At 40.5% G+C, this 13,140-nt stretch overlaps 4 protein-coding genes across 8 annotated transcripts in view; 2 read left to right on the forward strand and 2 right to left on the reverse strand.

The window, feature by feature from the left end:
- Positions 1 to 832, forward strand: part of LOC118330674 (catechol O-methyltransferase domain-containing protein 1-like) — a 5,464-nt gene extending 4,632 nt beyond the window's left edge. The window contains exons 6-7 of the mRNA XM_035665324.1: positions 338 to 471; positions 568 to 832. Coding sequence (XP_035521217.1) covers positions 338 to 471; positions 568 to 720 — 287 coding nt within the window. The 3' untranslated portion in view covers positions 721 to 832. The remainder of the gene's footprint in view (positions 1 to 337; positions 472 to 567) is intronic.
- Positions 833 to 913: 81 nt separating this feature from the next.
- On the reverse strand, positions 914 to 4,881 carry LOC118330685 (voltage-dependent anion-selective channel protein 2-like). Of its 2 annotated transcripts, none has more exons than XM_035665343.1 (9): positions 4,747 to 4,881; positions 3,628 to 3,699; positions 3,451 to 3,500; positions 3,143 to 3,295; positions 3,007 to 3,059; positions 2,678 to 2,905; positions 2,415 to 2,565; positions 1,839 to 1,896; positions 914 to 1,752 (listed from the first exon to the last, which is right to left on the reverse strand). In XM_035665343.1, exons 2-9 carry the CDS (start codon positions 3,692 to 3,694, stop codon positions 1,661 to 1,663), a joined length of 852 nt encoding a protein of 283 aa, XP_035521236.1. In that variant the 5' UTR covers positions 3,695 to 3,699; positions 4,747 to 4,881; the 3' UTR covers positions 914 to 1,660. The 2 variants fall into 2 exon arrangements, with proteins under 2 accessions (XP_035521236.1, XP_035521228.1); XM_035665335.1 differs by having other exon boundaries at positions 3,594 to 3,699.
- A 631-nt stretch (positions 4,882 to 5,512) lies between these two features.
- LOC118329716 (sphingomyelin synthase-related protein 1-like) lies at positions 5,513 to 10,920 on the reverse strand. 3 transcript variants are annotated; one of them, XM_035663980.1, is made up of 6 exons: positions 10,307 to 10,634; positions 9,193 to 9,768; positions 8,258 to 8,353; positions 8,012 to 8,129; positions 7,763 to 7,913; positions 5,513 to 7,310 (listed from the first exon to the last, which is right to left on the reverse strand). In XM_035663980.1, the coding sequence occupies exons 1-6, from the start codon at positions 10,369 to 10,371 to the stop codon at positions 7,006 to 7,008; spliced, it is 1,311 nt and encodes a 436-aa protein (XP_035519873.1). In that variant the 5' UTR covers positions 10,372 to 10,634; the 3' UTR covers positions 5,513 to 7,005. The 3 variants fall into 3 exon arrangements, with proteins under 3 accessions (XP_035519873.1, XP_035519880.1, XP_035519889.1); XM_035663987.1 differs by lacking the exon at positions 10,307 to 10,634 and adding an exon at positions 10,726 to 10,920 and having other exon boundaries at positions 7,006 to 7,310; XM_035663996.1 differs by lacking the exon at positions 10,307 to 10,634 and adding an exon at positions 9,861 to 10,296 and having other exon boundaries at positions 7,006 to 7,310.
- A 274-nt stretch (positions 10,921 to 11,194) lies between these two features.
- On the forward strand, positions 11,195 to 12,422 carry LOC118329757 (dual specificity protein phosphatase 13-like). Of its 2 annotated transcripts, none has more exons than XM_035664042.1 (3): positions 11,195 to 11,447; positions 11,520 to 11,737; positions 11,890 to 12,422. In XM_035664042.1, exons 1-3 carry the CDS (start codon positions 11,311 to 11,313, stop codon positions 12,081 to 12,083), a joined length of 549 nt encoding a protein of 182 aa, XP_035519935.1. In that variant the 5' UTR covers positions 11,195 to 11,310; the 3' UTR covers positions 12,084 to 12,422. The 2 variants fall into 2 exon arrangements, with proteins under 2 accessions (XP_035519935.1, XP_035519943.1); XM_035664050.1 differs by having other exon boundaries at positions 11,914 to 12,422.
- The last annotated feature ends 718 nt before the right edge of the window (positions 12,423 to 13,140 follow it).

The raw sequence follows: 13,140 nt of genomic DNA on the forward strand, positions 1-13,140 counted from the left end.
GGAAAGTTCAAAATATGGTCATGGGATGTTAACTTGCTTTCATAGTCAAAGTGTATAAAAGGAGCTTACATTTAACAAAAGTCAGTTTTTTTGGATGATCTTGTTTGCTGATTTCTCTGCCACCAGAATATATTTTCTTTGCCAATGGGTAAAAATGCTGTGCAATAAATTTAAAGTGAACTTACTGCACTTAATTTCAAGTTGTTAGGAATCTGAGAGGCTCTGTCCAAATGAGTTCTTATCTAACACAGATGTAGGGTGACAGATTCAGTATATTGTGGTAGAAATGTATAAACCTGAAGTATAATTGACCTCTGTTCCATCTTGTTTCTTTCAGATGATCTCTTGTCTACTGGTCAGGCTGAAACATTTGACTTTGCCTTCATCGATGCAGACAAAGTTAACTACGACCACTACTACGAGAAGTCTCTGCAGCTGTTGAGGAAAGGGGGCATCATTGCTATTGACAACGTAAGGGCTTTATCCAAGACAAAGTAGGATATTTCAAGCTGTTAAATACATATATATCTAAATACGAACTTGTTTTTTTTCCGGCTTTTCATTCAGGTGCTGTGGGGTGGAAAGGTGGTGAATCCCTCCCCGGATGACGAAGACACTGTGGCCATCGACAAGCTGAACAAGAAGTTGCACCGAGACACTCGAGTCAGCCTGAGCATGCTCACAGTGGGAGATGGTCTCACACTGGCTATCAAACTATAGGACAAATGTATGATAAGTGTTATGATTTCTAAGGTTTGGAATATAACATAGTGATCCTGTAGGTCTTCTTAAAGTTGTAATGTTTCAATAAAATAGTGACGGAATTTAATTACATTTTGTGTTTGACTTTATCATTATATATTATTTATTTGGTTTGATGAATTATGTATTAATATCAAATTACAGGAGAGGATGATGGTTGATTTCAGGACTTTATTGTAAAGGTTAGTCACGCCAACACACAAACCGCTTCCAAATTAGTGTCACAGTCCTCAAAAAATGGGAATAAAAGTGTCGGATATTCTTTCACTCAAGTCACACTGAGGAAAGAAACATCCATTTAGCATTATCTTGGAACTTAGCAGGTATTTTCAGGTAGTGGAGGTCTCATCACACAGCACAATTAAGCCTCTCTAGAAAGATAAGTGAAGACCGGCCAATACATTGGCTTCGATCTTGATAAGCATATGTCGTTGGAGTGACCTCCAGCAGGCAGACCATCACAACTAAAATACAAATAAAATGTGCAAATAAAACAAAGAGGAAAGAGCTTAAATAAAGGTATGTTCTACTGTGCAAAAGTAACAGCTCGGATTTACATTCTACGCTATCACACTTCAGCAAAATAAGGTTTTGTCTTTTTTGAAGCCATTCCTGGACATGGGGCACCCAGAGGAGGGTTTTTTCTATCACTATGGAGGATACATTGGCAGAATGAGTCACTGATTTATAATTACATGTGATTGAAACATGACTACGTATTGTGACCACAATGAAAAGGAGGCTGGTGGAAAAGTTTAACAGTGCTCGAGAGCTGGGCTTCTTTTTTTCTCGTTTTGGCTTCATCTCTTTAAAATATCTGTTGCTGACCAGACAGGAACGCTCAGGATCAGATTCAGCTGATATTCCTATTCTTCTTATGAAATGGCGGAGCAGATCCTCATGCCTCCAACTCCAGGCCCAGACCAAGTTTGTGACCACCAGCATTGATGTTCTTCCCATCCACCAGTGCAGAGAGAAGTAGTTTCATACCTGAAAAACAAAGAAAATATATATGTTTACTTTGTGTTTGCAGGCGTTTTTTTAAAATTAAATATTAGACAATAGATGGTTCTTACCAGGCCGGAGGGTTTGGGTGTATCCAATTCCTACCAAGCTGGCATTATTCACCTTAGCCTGGAGAAAACACATTAAATCAGTAAACTAGCATTCAAAGAGTACATACGGTACTGCCTCTAATGCTACAATGCTAAACTAATGCATTATTTGATGCACTGAATGTACTTTTGTGTAGCATTTAGTGGCATTGAACAGTGAAGTTGCAGATTGCAACTAACTGAACACCACTGCCGTTTGTATTTGACGACCTGGGAATGAAAACCGGCTGTGAAGTGTGTCGGAAAAACTATGGGGGCTGTGAAACACAAAAAACCCATCTACAGCCACTGTTTGGGTCGTCCCTTCTGAGTTAGTAGTTCAACAAAGCAGACTCCATGGAAGGCGACCCGCTGCGTCTGAGGATAAAACAGGCTTATTCTAAGGTAACAAAAACACCAATCACTTGTTCCTCGGCCTATGACCTATGACCTCATTCCCGACTTATATTTCACTGAACTGTTAACACATTTCTGAGTTACCTGCTGACAAACAGGAGGTGAAACAGGACTTCCTTGGAGGAACAAAAACAAACTTACTGATATGGAGGCACTGGAGTCTAACTGGTATTTGGCAGCAATTCCAAAGCGAGTGCCGTTGCTGCCTGCTGTCCAGGCAAGATTCACAGCAGTCTCCAGTTTGTCGTTTACCTTCTGGTAAATGGATCCACCAAACTCTGAACCGTCATTTCTGAGAGAGCCAAAAAAGCAAACAATGTTGTCAACAATCAACTGGTTGTATCACTCTACAGTTAAGTTATTTACCCTGCTTGGTTTAAATATTTGCTGATCCTAAAACGTACACATTGGTGTGGAGCTGGAAGTCCCCGGTCTTGTAACCAACTGCAAAGTTGCTCTGGGTCATCTTGGATTTGGCCGAGTCAAAGGTCATCTGGTAGCCAGCCAGCCAGCCCTCGTAGCCGCCCACTGCTGCTCCATGGATAGTAGGACCAGCGAAATCTAAATCTACGTCAACACCAGCATTAAGGTATTCCCTTTTGTAAGCAGTCTTGACCTTGCCACTCTTCTTGCTGTGAAATGAATCAGGAAAATAAAGTGGCGTTAGAAGGCGGTTCTCTATACAATGGTTGCAAGTCACTATTTTACAATGAACATATAAACAGTAGCTTACCCAGTATTTGGTGAAAATGTAGTGTCGAAAGTAAGTTTCAGCCCTTTGGTGATCTAAAGAAGATCATTCCATCAGTCAGACTTCATTTAGAGCCATTTTATTAGTGATCAGCAACATAGCACCGTTTTCAATTTACCTGATCCTCTACGCAAATTTCTGTTCCAAGTGTGTTTTCTGTGGTCCACTTCTCTGTGAACGTCAGCCCGTACTCAGCCCACTTGTACTTGGTTTCCAGGGTTCCAGTGACCTTGCTGGTGTCTACGTTGGATGAGCCGGACGTTTTGAACTCCTAGAGTGAATACAAGAGGAAATGAATCCATTTCATTTGGGTACTGCAATTTCTTGTTACTTATCAGCCAACATATAGACTGATGTTGTTATGTATGTGACCTCAAATCAACTAATAATACCTACAATGCACTAGTGTATATTACAGTAACTCACCACTCCACTTGAAGACTTTGTCTTCACATCAAGCTTAACCAGTCCAAAACCTGCAAGGACAATGACAGTGAAGGACTACTTTCTGAGTTGGGTGGCGCATTGTAAACAGCCGTCCTGTCCTCTGAGGGTCAATAAATACACACTTATAAAACTGCCTTTTATCTTGCTTCCAGTTACCATATCCCTTATTGAAGATGTCCTTCGCTGATTTTCCAAGGTCTGCATATGCTGGAGGAACTGCCATTTCGCCTGTCACAAAAAGGACACTTCAAAAATGTGAAACTAAGCATGTGTACAGTGTCAGAAAAATGTGCAACTGCAAACTGACGGGCCTATAAAAGAGCGGGTTAATGTCCACATATCTTTTCTGGGAATTTGTGCAGTACAGTCACCTTAGAGGACGGTGGAGAAATCAGGACATAATGTAAACCATTATTTCAAGAAAATGTTTAAACTCGTGACTTTCTTCTTTTTTACTGGGATTTACATATGTACACTGGTATTTGTGGCAGGAACGAGGTTTTGCCTTGTTTTTTAATTATTTTTATCCCCTCAAAAGTTAAAAATGTGTGTAATTGTTAATAATAAATAGGCTATAAATCATCCTGGCCATTCAAATTAAAGCAATGATGCCAGTATATAGACAGATTTTCTCTCAGCACCCCCAGCTCCGACTGACTTCCAGCCTCCCTGCCTTGAGGTAATTTGCATTTTTACAATTTTTTCCTACTATTATAAGACTTAATTACCTAAAATGTACCACTTTTGACCAACATTATGGTAAAAATGACTAAAACGGACAGTATTCCTTGCAGTGTGACGAAGCTTATTCTATTAAATAGCTATAAAGGGATGTCACAGGCCTTTTATCTTAGTTTTGCCACACCTGAGTCACACAATCTCTCAGATTGTGCTGTCACTGCTTCTCAATGTCAAGGTTAGACCGGAGGCTTGTAAGTGTATGCTTACAGTAACCAGCACACCTTGCAAAAAGCAGCCTTTTGCAGAATAACACACTGAATAAAACCGGTTAAGGCTTAAACTTTCCTTAAATTAGAGGGGGTTTTCTGCTATTATGCGTAGTTGAGGATGGCCTATTGGTAAGTTTTACTATTAAAAAGCACATTACACTGTCATTGGAGCCTGTTTGAAGGAGTTTGAACACACGAGCAGGGTAGGGGGCGTTTTTTTTTCCCCCCTAACATTAGCTAACAACGACGTTTGATAACCACCTCGCTGACATTCAAACTAAAACACAAAACGTGAAGTGAAGTAAACACACAGCCAACGACTCACCCAATGTCACTGCTGTTGATTATGTGGCTGTCAGCTTTGTGAGACAGTGAAATAAAGCGGGCAGGAGAGCGTGAGGAGCCGCTGTAGGACGATATGGAGGAGACACCGCAACAAACACCCTCCTGACCTCGGCGCCGCAGGACCCGCAGTATAGCTGCTTTATTTCTGTGCCCGTCTGAAATAACGGCGAGATGATGATTTTTTTTTTTTTTTGCAATTCTCGGTCAGTTCGTTAAGAATTTGCGTGTTATGTAGTTTGGCAACAGCAAACGTAGTTTTTGTGGTTCGTGAGAGTTAATGTTTTTCACGCCCTTTTTTGTGCTGCTTACCGGCAAGAGGAAGACCTCTAAATCACCATGGTTACCAATACGCAAATGTGGCTAATGCTAACGGTGTTTAGCTTTAATTCTGTAAATCTGGTATAAATAACAACAATTGCGAGGAAAACTAAGTCTTAGTATTTGTAAAATATAAGAAAAATATGAGTAATATAAATAAGTTTAATATAAAGTTCCTGGTACAGTGCTCAGTAAATTATTTTGATTTCCCCAAAAAGAAAATAAATGACAAATAGTTGGTCAGTATAGTATTATAGGTTAAAATCATTCACAGCATATAAGGTTAAAACACACAGTAAATATTAGTTTTCCACTGTTTTATGAGCTGTATATCGCTCATGCTGAGAACTATGCACAGTATCTATTTATAGGGAACATGTATTATATGGTTGTGCAGTGAGTGGGGTAAAAAAAACAACAACCCAGTCTTTGATTTCAGCTCTTTAATGATGGAAATGACTGAACAAGACATGAAACGAGTAATGTGGCTTTGCAGGAGCGTCTGAACACAACAGCATCATTCGTCAGTGAAAGGACGTGTTGTAGACCGTCAACTCCATTCAGAATAATCATGTTTATATGCCAATGACCGAATCAATTACAACATCTGGCAAGTTTCACTCAATGAAATGCAGAGGCCAATCTGAAATAAACATTACACTTAAAAAGCACATTGTGTTTCCAACAAATACAAAGTTAAGAGCAACTGTAAACATATTTCTCCATGTGCATGTTGCTATAACACTGTATATGAAATATAAAAATACCTATTGACATTTACAAAATTAAATAAATTAATATAAACGAATACATACAAATTTATAGGTCCTTTTAAAGAACCCTTACTACAGATTGATGTTAAAGGATTATTATCAGGGAAAGTTCAAATTCTACACAAATCTGGTCATTTACACTCTATGGATTTTTTTTTTTTCTTTTAAAAACACTATACAACTATCGCACAGTAAACATGAAAGATTTGGGACATTTCTACACAGAGAAACCTATCATAACACTCAAGGTAATTGGCAAATGGAATTATATATTTAAGACAGCTGGAAAAAATCTTCTGATTCCACGTTTTTGGCCGACGTTTCCTTGAATGCATCTTTACTACGTCTGGTGAGGAAAATGCAGCGCTAAGTGAACAATATCAATAGAGAACTGCTCTATCTTACTGCATCTTTCAATGAGGCATGAATTACTCTGTCAACATTTAGTAACACTGTCAAAACGTAAGCATAATCTCAAGGAATGAAAAAGAAATTGAAACAATGGCAAAGATCTGTTTTTCGACATGTTCAACATTATTTTGCTATACAGAAAATAGCAACAGTGAAATGTAGATCTTTACATATTGCTTTAACAGTGGTCCATAGTGTTATGTTTTACAAAACTTTCAGACAAAGAATCCAGATCCAAACCTTGAAATGATCAGGTATTTGTAATTGCACAGAAAGTAGCAAACTGCTGGGAAGGATTAGGTAGACTGCTGCCTGAGAGTCTTTAGTGGCTTCTTTTTAATCACCAAATACTCTTAATGATGAGTATGTTTTTAAAGTTGTGAGGTACTTAAAAAAGCAGTTCATGCTACATGAAATAATATCCCTTTAAAAGAAAAACAAGCAACCAATACATGAGACATGTCTTCACTGTGTTCACTTTTCAAATGAATGAATGTAGGGTTTTGTAGATGTTGTGTAATCCACCTAAAAATGAAGCAGGTTTAGAAGATGAGTCCCAGAATATAAGAAGTTATGGCTCTGTGTATCCCATCAGGCCTCGGTGCTAACAGGATTCACATCTGTTGTCTTTGTTGATGAAGATATCACACACACACACCACCTCAGTTGGCAACTTGACAAAGCAGACGAAACAGCACAGGCTAACAAGTGTCTGACATTAGTGCTGAAGCTGCTTATTATCCAATCAGCCTCCTTATCACAGTGGGTCTAGAGAAGGGCCAGCAGTACTCGTTGGGGACGGGCCCGTTCACGTTGCACTCGAAGAAGGAGAACATGGGGAACCAGATGCGAGCTCGTCGACTCTGCTGGTAGGCCCGGGTGTTGGCCAGAGTGTGGTAGTACAGGAAGAGTCTGGTAGTGATGTAGAACGCTATGAACACGTCGATGGAGTAGTGTTCATGCGCAGCCAAGATGAAGAAGATGCCGAAGAGATTCAGGACCCAGGACAACGTATGAATGAAGTTCCAGCTTCGTGGAGTGTCTGTTTGTGAAATAAGAATAAAGAACAGCTGAAGAGACACTTTGGTTGTTGTTTTTTTTCAGAGTTTCACAATATCATCTATCATATCATATCATAGGAGACGGACTACTTCTGTCCAGGTCAGACTGAGGAATACTAGTTTTTATTTCAGTTGTAATACCAGGGAAAGACACTGGATGGCAACAAAGTTACAATGTTGCCAAATATAGTCACAGTTTCTTCCTCATGACTTATTACTTTAACCCACCAATGTCACAGCTTTTAATAAAAGCTCATAATTTCACCTGGTTTTCTTGAATGAATGTGGCCAAAATCTGACAACCAATTCAACTTGTTATTACTTATTTAATGGCCATTCCCTCTTAATCTTAACAAAAGCTTTAAGGGGCTTTTGAGGTATAAAGTGGATCTGAATTTAACGCAAAATGACCTCAGATTTAGAGGCTACTCACACTCTGTGACAAAGAAGTTGAGCAGGGTAAGGACCACGGTGTGGCCACTGAACATGTAGTCACCGCATGTATGCACTCCTGTCAGGGTCATCCCAAAACCGCTCCAGATGGCCACAGCTCGCTGCAGCTTGGCCCACATGTCACCATATATCTAAAAGGGGGAGAGAAGAAACTATCAGTACTGTGGTCTTCCAAAAAGAGGCAGACATGTAGTGGAAGAATTTGTTTAAAAAAAAAAAAAGGTGTTACCTTTCCTGAGCATTGCAGGTGCTGTCCTGGCACAGACAGGGAGGTGACAAACATGGTGATACAGCGCAGCATGAACACCGTCCCCATGAGGCTGCACATGCGCCGCAGAAGGATGGACCTACAAGTTGTGAGAAAGCATTAGCTCGGGTCTTCCGTGGTCCCGAATTAAGTGACACACTTTAGGTATCCTACAGCAGAATCCCTGCGCTGACACTGCGCTGATGTGAGACACTGTCAGCACTCTACCTGTGTTTGTGGAGCAGCAGAACCAGCAGCCAGATATTACAGAGGATCACTCCACACGCTTCAGCCATGGCAAAGGCCCATGGTATTCTAGGCACACTGTTGGAAAGAGGGGAAAAGAGATATTAGTGCTGAAATAACCAGTCGATAAGTGATTGTTATCATCACTTATTCATTTATCAATAAAAAAACTCCAAACATTCTCTGGTTTGAGTTTTTTAATGTGACGATTTTCTGCTTTTATGTGTTTTATAGTAGTATACATTGAATATCTTTGGGGTTTTGACTGTCGGTTGGACAAAACAAGCAATTTCCTGTTTTGCTTCTTCTTTTTTTTTAACATTTTATAGACTGGCAGATCAATCAATAATGACTTAATTAATTAAATCATTAATTAATCAACCATTAGCTTTAGCCCTGAAAGTTAAAATACTACAGTTATGGCTTAAATATTTCAAACAGGTTCTGATATCTACGTACAAAGTTTCATGACTGATTTCAGCAAAACATGAACCCTAAACACTAAAATCACTACATGTTTTATCTTGCCAAGCACACACTGGCATTAACCTGAAATTAGCTTCCCTAATAAACTGAGACATTCCACAAAAAGCTCAAAGCTGGTCATAAACAACGGGTCACACTACAAAGTAGGTCACTTAAAAAAAAAAAAAACACACTCAAAAGATCTCTTTGAACCAAAGCTATCCCATCAGGAATATTTGAGGACAATTATAGAAACATGCTACAAGGAAGTAGGGCAATTATAATGTCCACCATCTGGTGTGATACTCTGACAGTTGATAAAAATATTTTTTTTGTTTCACTCTCTCCTTGGAATTTCACAGCTGACTGTTTTTGTTGCTTTTTTAAGGGCTACCCGGCGCCCCAGGTCAGAAAAACAGGACTTGAGAGAGTCTTAGCTGTCATACACCCACCTGTCGAGGAAAATATCTGGCAGCGGAGGGTACGTGCGCATGTCAGGCACCCTCTCATGCACTATGACCATGACAAAGGACGTGAATCCAAACACAAACACCACATAGATGGAGCTAAGCACTGTCTTCCAGTACTCTGGGTCCAGGCGCCTCGTCTGCTGCTTGTACTTCCCATTAGTGTACTGGTGATACTCCTCTCCCACTGGTGCTGTGTCAGTGCTATCGCAGTCTCTGCCTGAGTCTCCATTACACAGCCAGTCCAAACTGCCTCCGGAGCCTGTAGGAGAGTGGCCATCAAAGGGCAGACCCAGCTCCTCCAACAGCTCTATGTTCTGTTTCTGGAGTTTGCGGATGGACACCATCAGCCGCTTGATGTCCCCCAGCACTTTGAGCTCCAGAGGCGGCGAGCGGAGGTCATACTCGCTGAGGGCGAGCAGACTGGTGCCGTCCAGTCGGTGCTTGTTGCACAGCAAGTCGACATAGTCGCAAAAACCCTCTTCCTTCAGCCACTTGGCGACGTGTTTGGGCGTCCAGCGACGAACACTCAGTTGGGTCATTTCCTCCTCACTCTGAAGGCTGGAGAAAAGAACGTCAAATTTGTAAAAGTGCAACTCAAACAACCGAACTCTGCCTTACTGTCAAAATCAGTTCCTTAGTGACTTCCTCACCAACGAGCGAAGGAGTCTTAAGGAGATGAGGCACTGTCAGGCACTCTTTGTTTCTACTGAATCAGCAATACTAATTCCAAACAAACCACGCAAGACTGCCACATAGACAGAAAATAACTACACTCTGACAAAACGTTAAGTGATAACAAGTTTAAGACAATTCCTGAGCTCCACAAGGCAAGCTGAGCATTCACAGCTATTTGAGGCAAACAGTGGCAAGAGTGTGCTAAGATAAGTTTGCACAATGGGAACCACACCCTGAGGATTTAGGTGAAGGAGCAGACACGTTCACCAGGTCGGACAGTGCCTTTAAAACCTACTTATGGATAATGACTTGCTGGTTTATTATCCCGAACTGTATGTCAAGCCCTCACTATCCCACACAATGACAATTCAAGCTCAACTTCAGTGTAAGTGGCAACAAACCCTGTCTCCCAAGACTGTACCTAGGATTGCCAAGACATCCCATACAATGATAGCATTTCTGCTTATTAAAGGGGACGTGTGACATGTTGACACTGCAGCTTATGTGGTGGTCAGTAACTTTGTCCAGTAAAATCCATCCACCTGCATTAAAAAAGAAAAAAAAACCCACATCACTAGCTATCCATTAGGTGGGGCCAGGAGCTAATTCCACTACCTTCTCTTTATATCCTGGTAAGATAATTAGCCAACCTGGTTTTTGGCGGTGTGTGTAACGACAAGCATGCTCTCGGCAGACACGAAACCAAGCGGAAAAGCATCCTTTTCTTCTATCACAACTACCCCCCCCAAACCCCCAGCAAGGCTAATTCAGCTCTGAGCTAACGTTAGCCAGCAAGCTATTCGCTGGTTTAATCAATGCGTGTGCCTTACGCTCACTCACCCGCACTGAGATGTGACAGAGGACGATACAGACACTTATTTACTCGGCTAGCTGGCTAAATGGCATCTCACAAGAAGCTGAAGAAATCGTATAAACGTATGCTGCAATAACACGGGCTTGTTGGAAATCATTTCGCCCAGGCTTCGCGCTGGTTAGCAATACTGTTGACAACACAAGGCGGTATTGTCTGTAATAGCTGCGCACAAGGGGGGGACAAAAATCTCCAGCTGACAAACAGCGACGCCCACTGGTGAAAAGAGGCAACTGCAGCGTGTTTAATACTGCAGTATAGTGATTGTTGTGATGAGAAAGCAAGTGATTCTCAGTGCAGTTAAAAGGACACACAATGAGAAATCGTGTTAGGACCTAAAATGTACTTCATAAAGATTTAGAGGTGTGAGGTTGACCAACATTCACAATTTGGGTCACTGATTTAATTTTAGACCAGGAACACCTGTCCTTGTCAGTACCAACATGGTTGTAGTAAAGCCTCAACAGAGATTGAGAGTAAAAGTTGGGAGAATAAATCACACAAATGTGTAGTTTCAGGGGAGCATTTTGTCATGTAGGAAGCTATAAATATTCATGCGGTCAGCTATGAACATTCAGGACAGTAATGTAGCCACGCCTTCTGTGAAAGACTTAGTGAAGATTTTGTATGGAGGAAAAAGGTTTGGGAATCATGTGGATGAAGTTTGGCCTAACCTCTTCATTGGCGACATGTAAGTGTTTTGCTTATGAAATAAAAAATAATGCTTAGATTGTTTCCCTTCTAACGTGTCTCCTGTCCACAGGTCAGTGGCCAATGATCGCTACAGTCTATGGAAGCTGGGAATCACTCATGTTGTGAATGTCGCTCATGGGAGGATGCACTGTCAGGGGAGTCATGACTTCTACGGCTCCACTGTGGATTATTATGGAGTGCCTGCCGATGACTCGCCATCCTTTGACCTCTCTCGCTATTTCTTTCCCTCCGCTGAGTATATTCAGAGTGCACTTGACACAGCTGGTGGTAAATACCCATTGTGTTGCTTTTATTGTCACTCATTTTTATCTCAGACTGTGCAGGCCTCTCTGCAAGTCACTCATCTTATCCAGAATAAAATCCCAGTATCAGCTCAAGCTTTAGGCTCATTGTAATCCTTTTTTCTTCTTCTTGACCAGCTCGGGTTTTTGTCCACTGTGCAGTTGGAGTGAGCAGATCTGCCTCCCTCGTCCTGGCCTACCTAATGATCCAGCAACGTTACACTCTCCTCGAGGCCATCAATAAGGTCAAAGAGCGCAGGTGGATTTTCCCAAACAGGGGATTCCTCAAACAGCTTCGTGCTTTGGATATGAAGCTCCGCAAGACATCCTAAGTAATCCTCTGCACCTCAAAAAACTTTTATATTCTAACTTACCTCAAACGTCTGTTTTCCTCAAGATAAATGAAGGACTCAGTATCTACCAGCGGAGGGAGATACTGTACTTAGATTTGTACTCTGATTAGTTTGTTTCAAGAACATTATTGAGCTTAATGTATTTACATTGACTCTTAGCTGTGAATCATGCTGCCTGTTCACAAGATATTGATCTCATATTAATAGAACATCAGTGTAATCACTTAGGCAGAATCAATTTTATGAATATGAGACAAAATCACTTAAGTAACCTTTGTATTACATTTAATTAAAGGTACAACCCTGATTTACATTTAATTTAAAACACTGTGGTTCCACTTTAACTCAAAACATGATACTTAACATTCATTTCAGAATTTGTTTTTGTATATTAGGTCATTCTGGTACCATGTTAATGTTTTTCCCTTCAATTTAGCATTGATAAGCAGCATATGACCAGTTGATAGGTGGTTAATAATACAGTATAATTTAATTAGTAAATGTGTAATTGCAGATCACAACTCTATTGTTTTAACCCTTCCAAGCGCAAAAGAGAAACTACAGTGCTACAACAACTACAACGCCCCTATCTACAGCCGGTGTTTGCTTTGTCCTTTCTGGGCTACTGTAGAAACATGTCAGTTCAACATGGCGGCCCCAATAGAAGGCAACCTGCGGTGTCTGTAGATATAAAAGACTCCTTTTAAGGTAACAAAAACACAACGTTTCCTAAATTCAGGTGATTACACACTAATGTAAACATACCTATGAATATTATATTTTATTTCTCTCAATAGATTCTCCTAAATTGACCTTTAAGGACATTTTAAAGTGATTATTAATGTAACTGACAGCATATGAAGCATGCATAACTGGCATGTAAACGGTTAATGAATGCTTGACAATATAAAAGTTATAACCATCTAGTTTTGACACATTTATTTACAGTTTTTAAAAAATATATATATTCTTTGGGGGCTTTTATTTCCTTTAATCGATAGTGACAGCTGAAGAGTGACAGGAAAGGGGAGAGAGA

Source organism: Morone saxatilis, unplaced genomic scaffold (assembly GCF_004916995.1).
Source record: "Morone saxatilis isolate NCDOM2014 unplaced genomic scaffold, NCSU_SB_2.0 Contig1, whole genome shotgun sequence".
In the NCBI taxonomy this organism is placed as follows: domain Eukaryota; kingdom Metazoa; phylum Chordata; class Actinopteri; family Moronidae; genus Morone; species Morone saxatilis.

Bases quoted from the DNA above. Each gene is read 5' to 3' on its own strand.
- LOC118330685 (XM_035665335.1), bottom strand. From the start codon at position 3,675: ATGCAGACCTTGGAAAATCAGCGAAGGACATCTTCAATAAGGGATATG. The intron at 2,566-2,677 runs GTACGTTTTAGG...TGGCTCTCTCAG, and splicing joins TTCCAGCTCCACACCAATGT to AAATGACGGTTCAGAGTTTG. The intron at 1,897-2,414 runs GTAAGTTTGTTT...TGTTTTCTCCAG, and splicing joins ACTCCAGTGCCTCCATATCA to GCTAAGGTGAATAATGCCAG.
- LOC118329716 (XM_035663980.1), bottom strand. From the start codon at position 10,371: ATGTCACACGTCCCCTTTAATAAGCAGAAATGCTATCATTGTATGGGA. The intron at 8,354-9,192 runs GTGGGTGTATGA...TCTTTCCAACAG, and splicing joins CCAGATATTTTCCTCGACAG to TGTGCCTAGAATACCATGGG. The intron at 8,130-8,257 runs GTAGAGTGCTGA...CACAACTTGTAG, and splicing joins CTGCTGCTCCACAAACACAG to GTCCATCCTTCTGCGGCGCA.
- LOC118329757 (XM_035664042.1), top strand. From the start codon at position 11,311: ATGCGGTCAGCTATGAACATTCAGGACAGTAATGTAGCCACGCCTTCT. The intron at 11,448-11,519 runs GTAAGTGTTTTG...TCCTGTCCACAG, and splicing joins AACCTCTTCATTGGCGACAT to GTCAGTGGCCAATGATCGCT. The intron at 11,738-11,889 runs GTAAATACCCAT...CTTCTTGACCAG, and splicing joins TGCACTTGACACAGCTGGTG to CTCGGGTTTTTGTCCACTGT.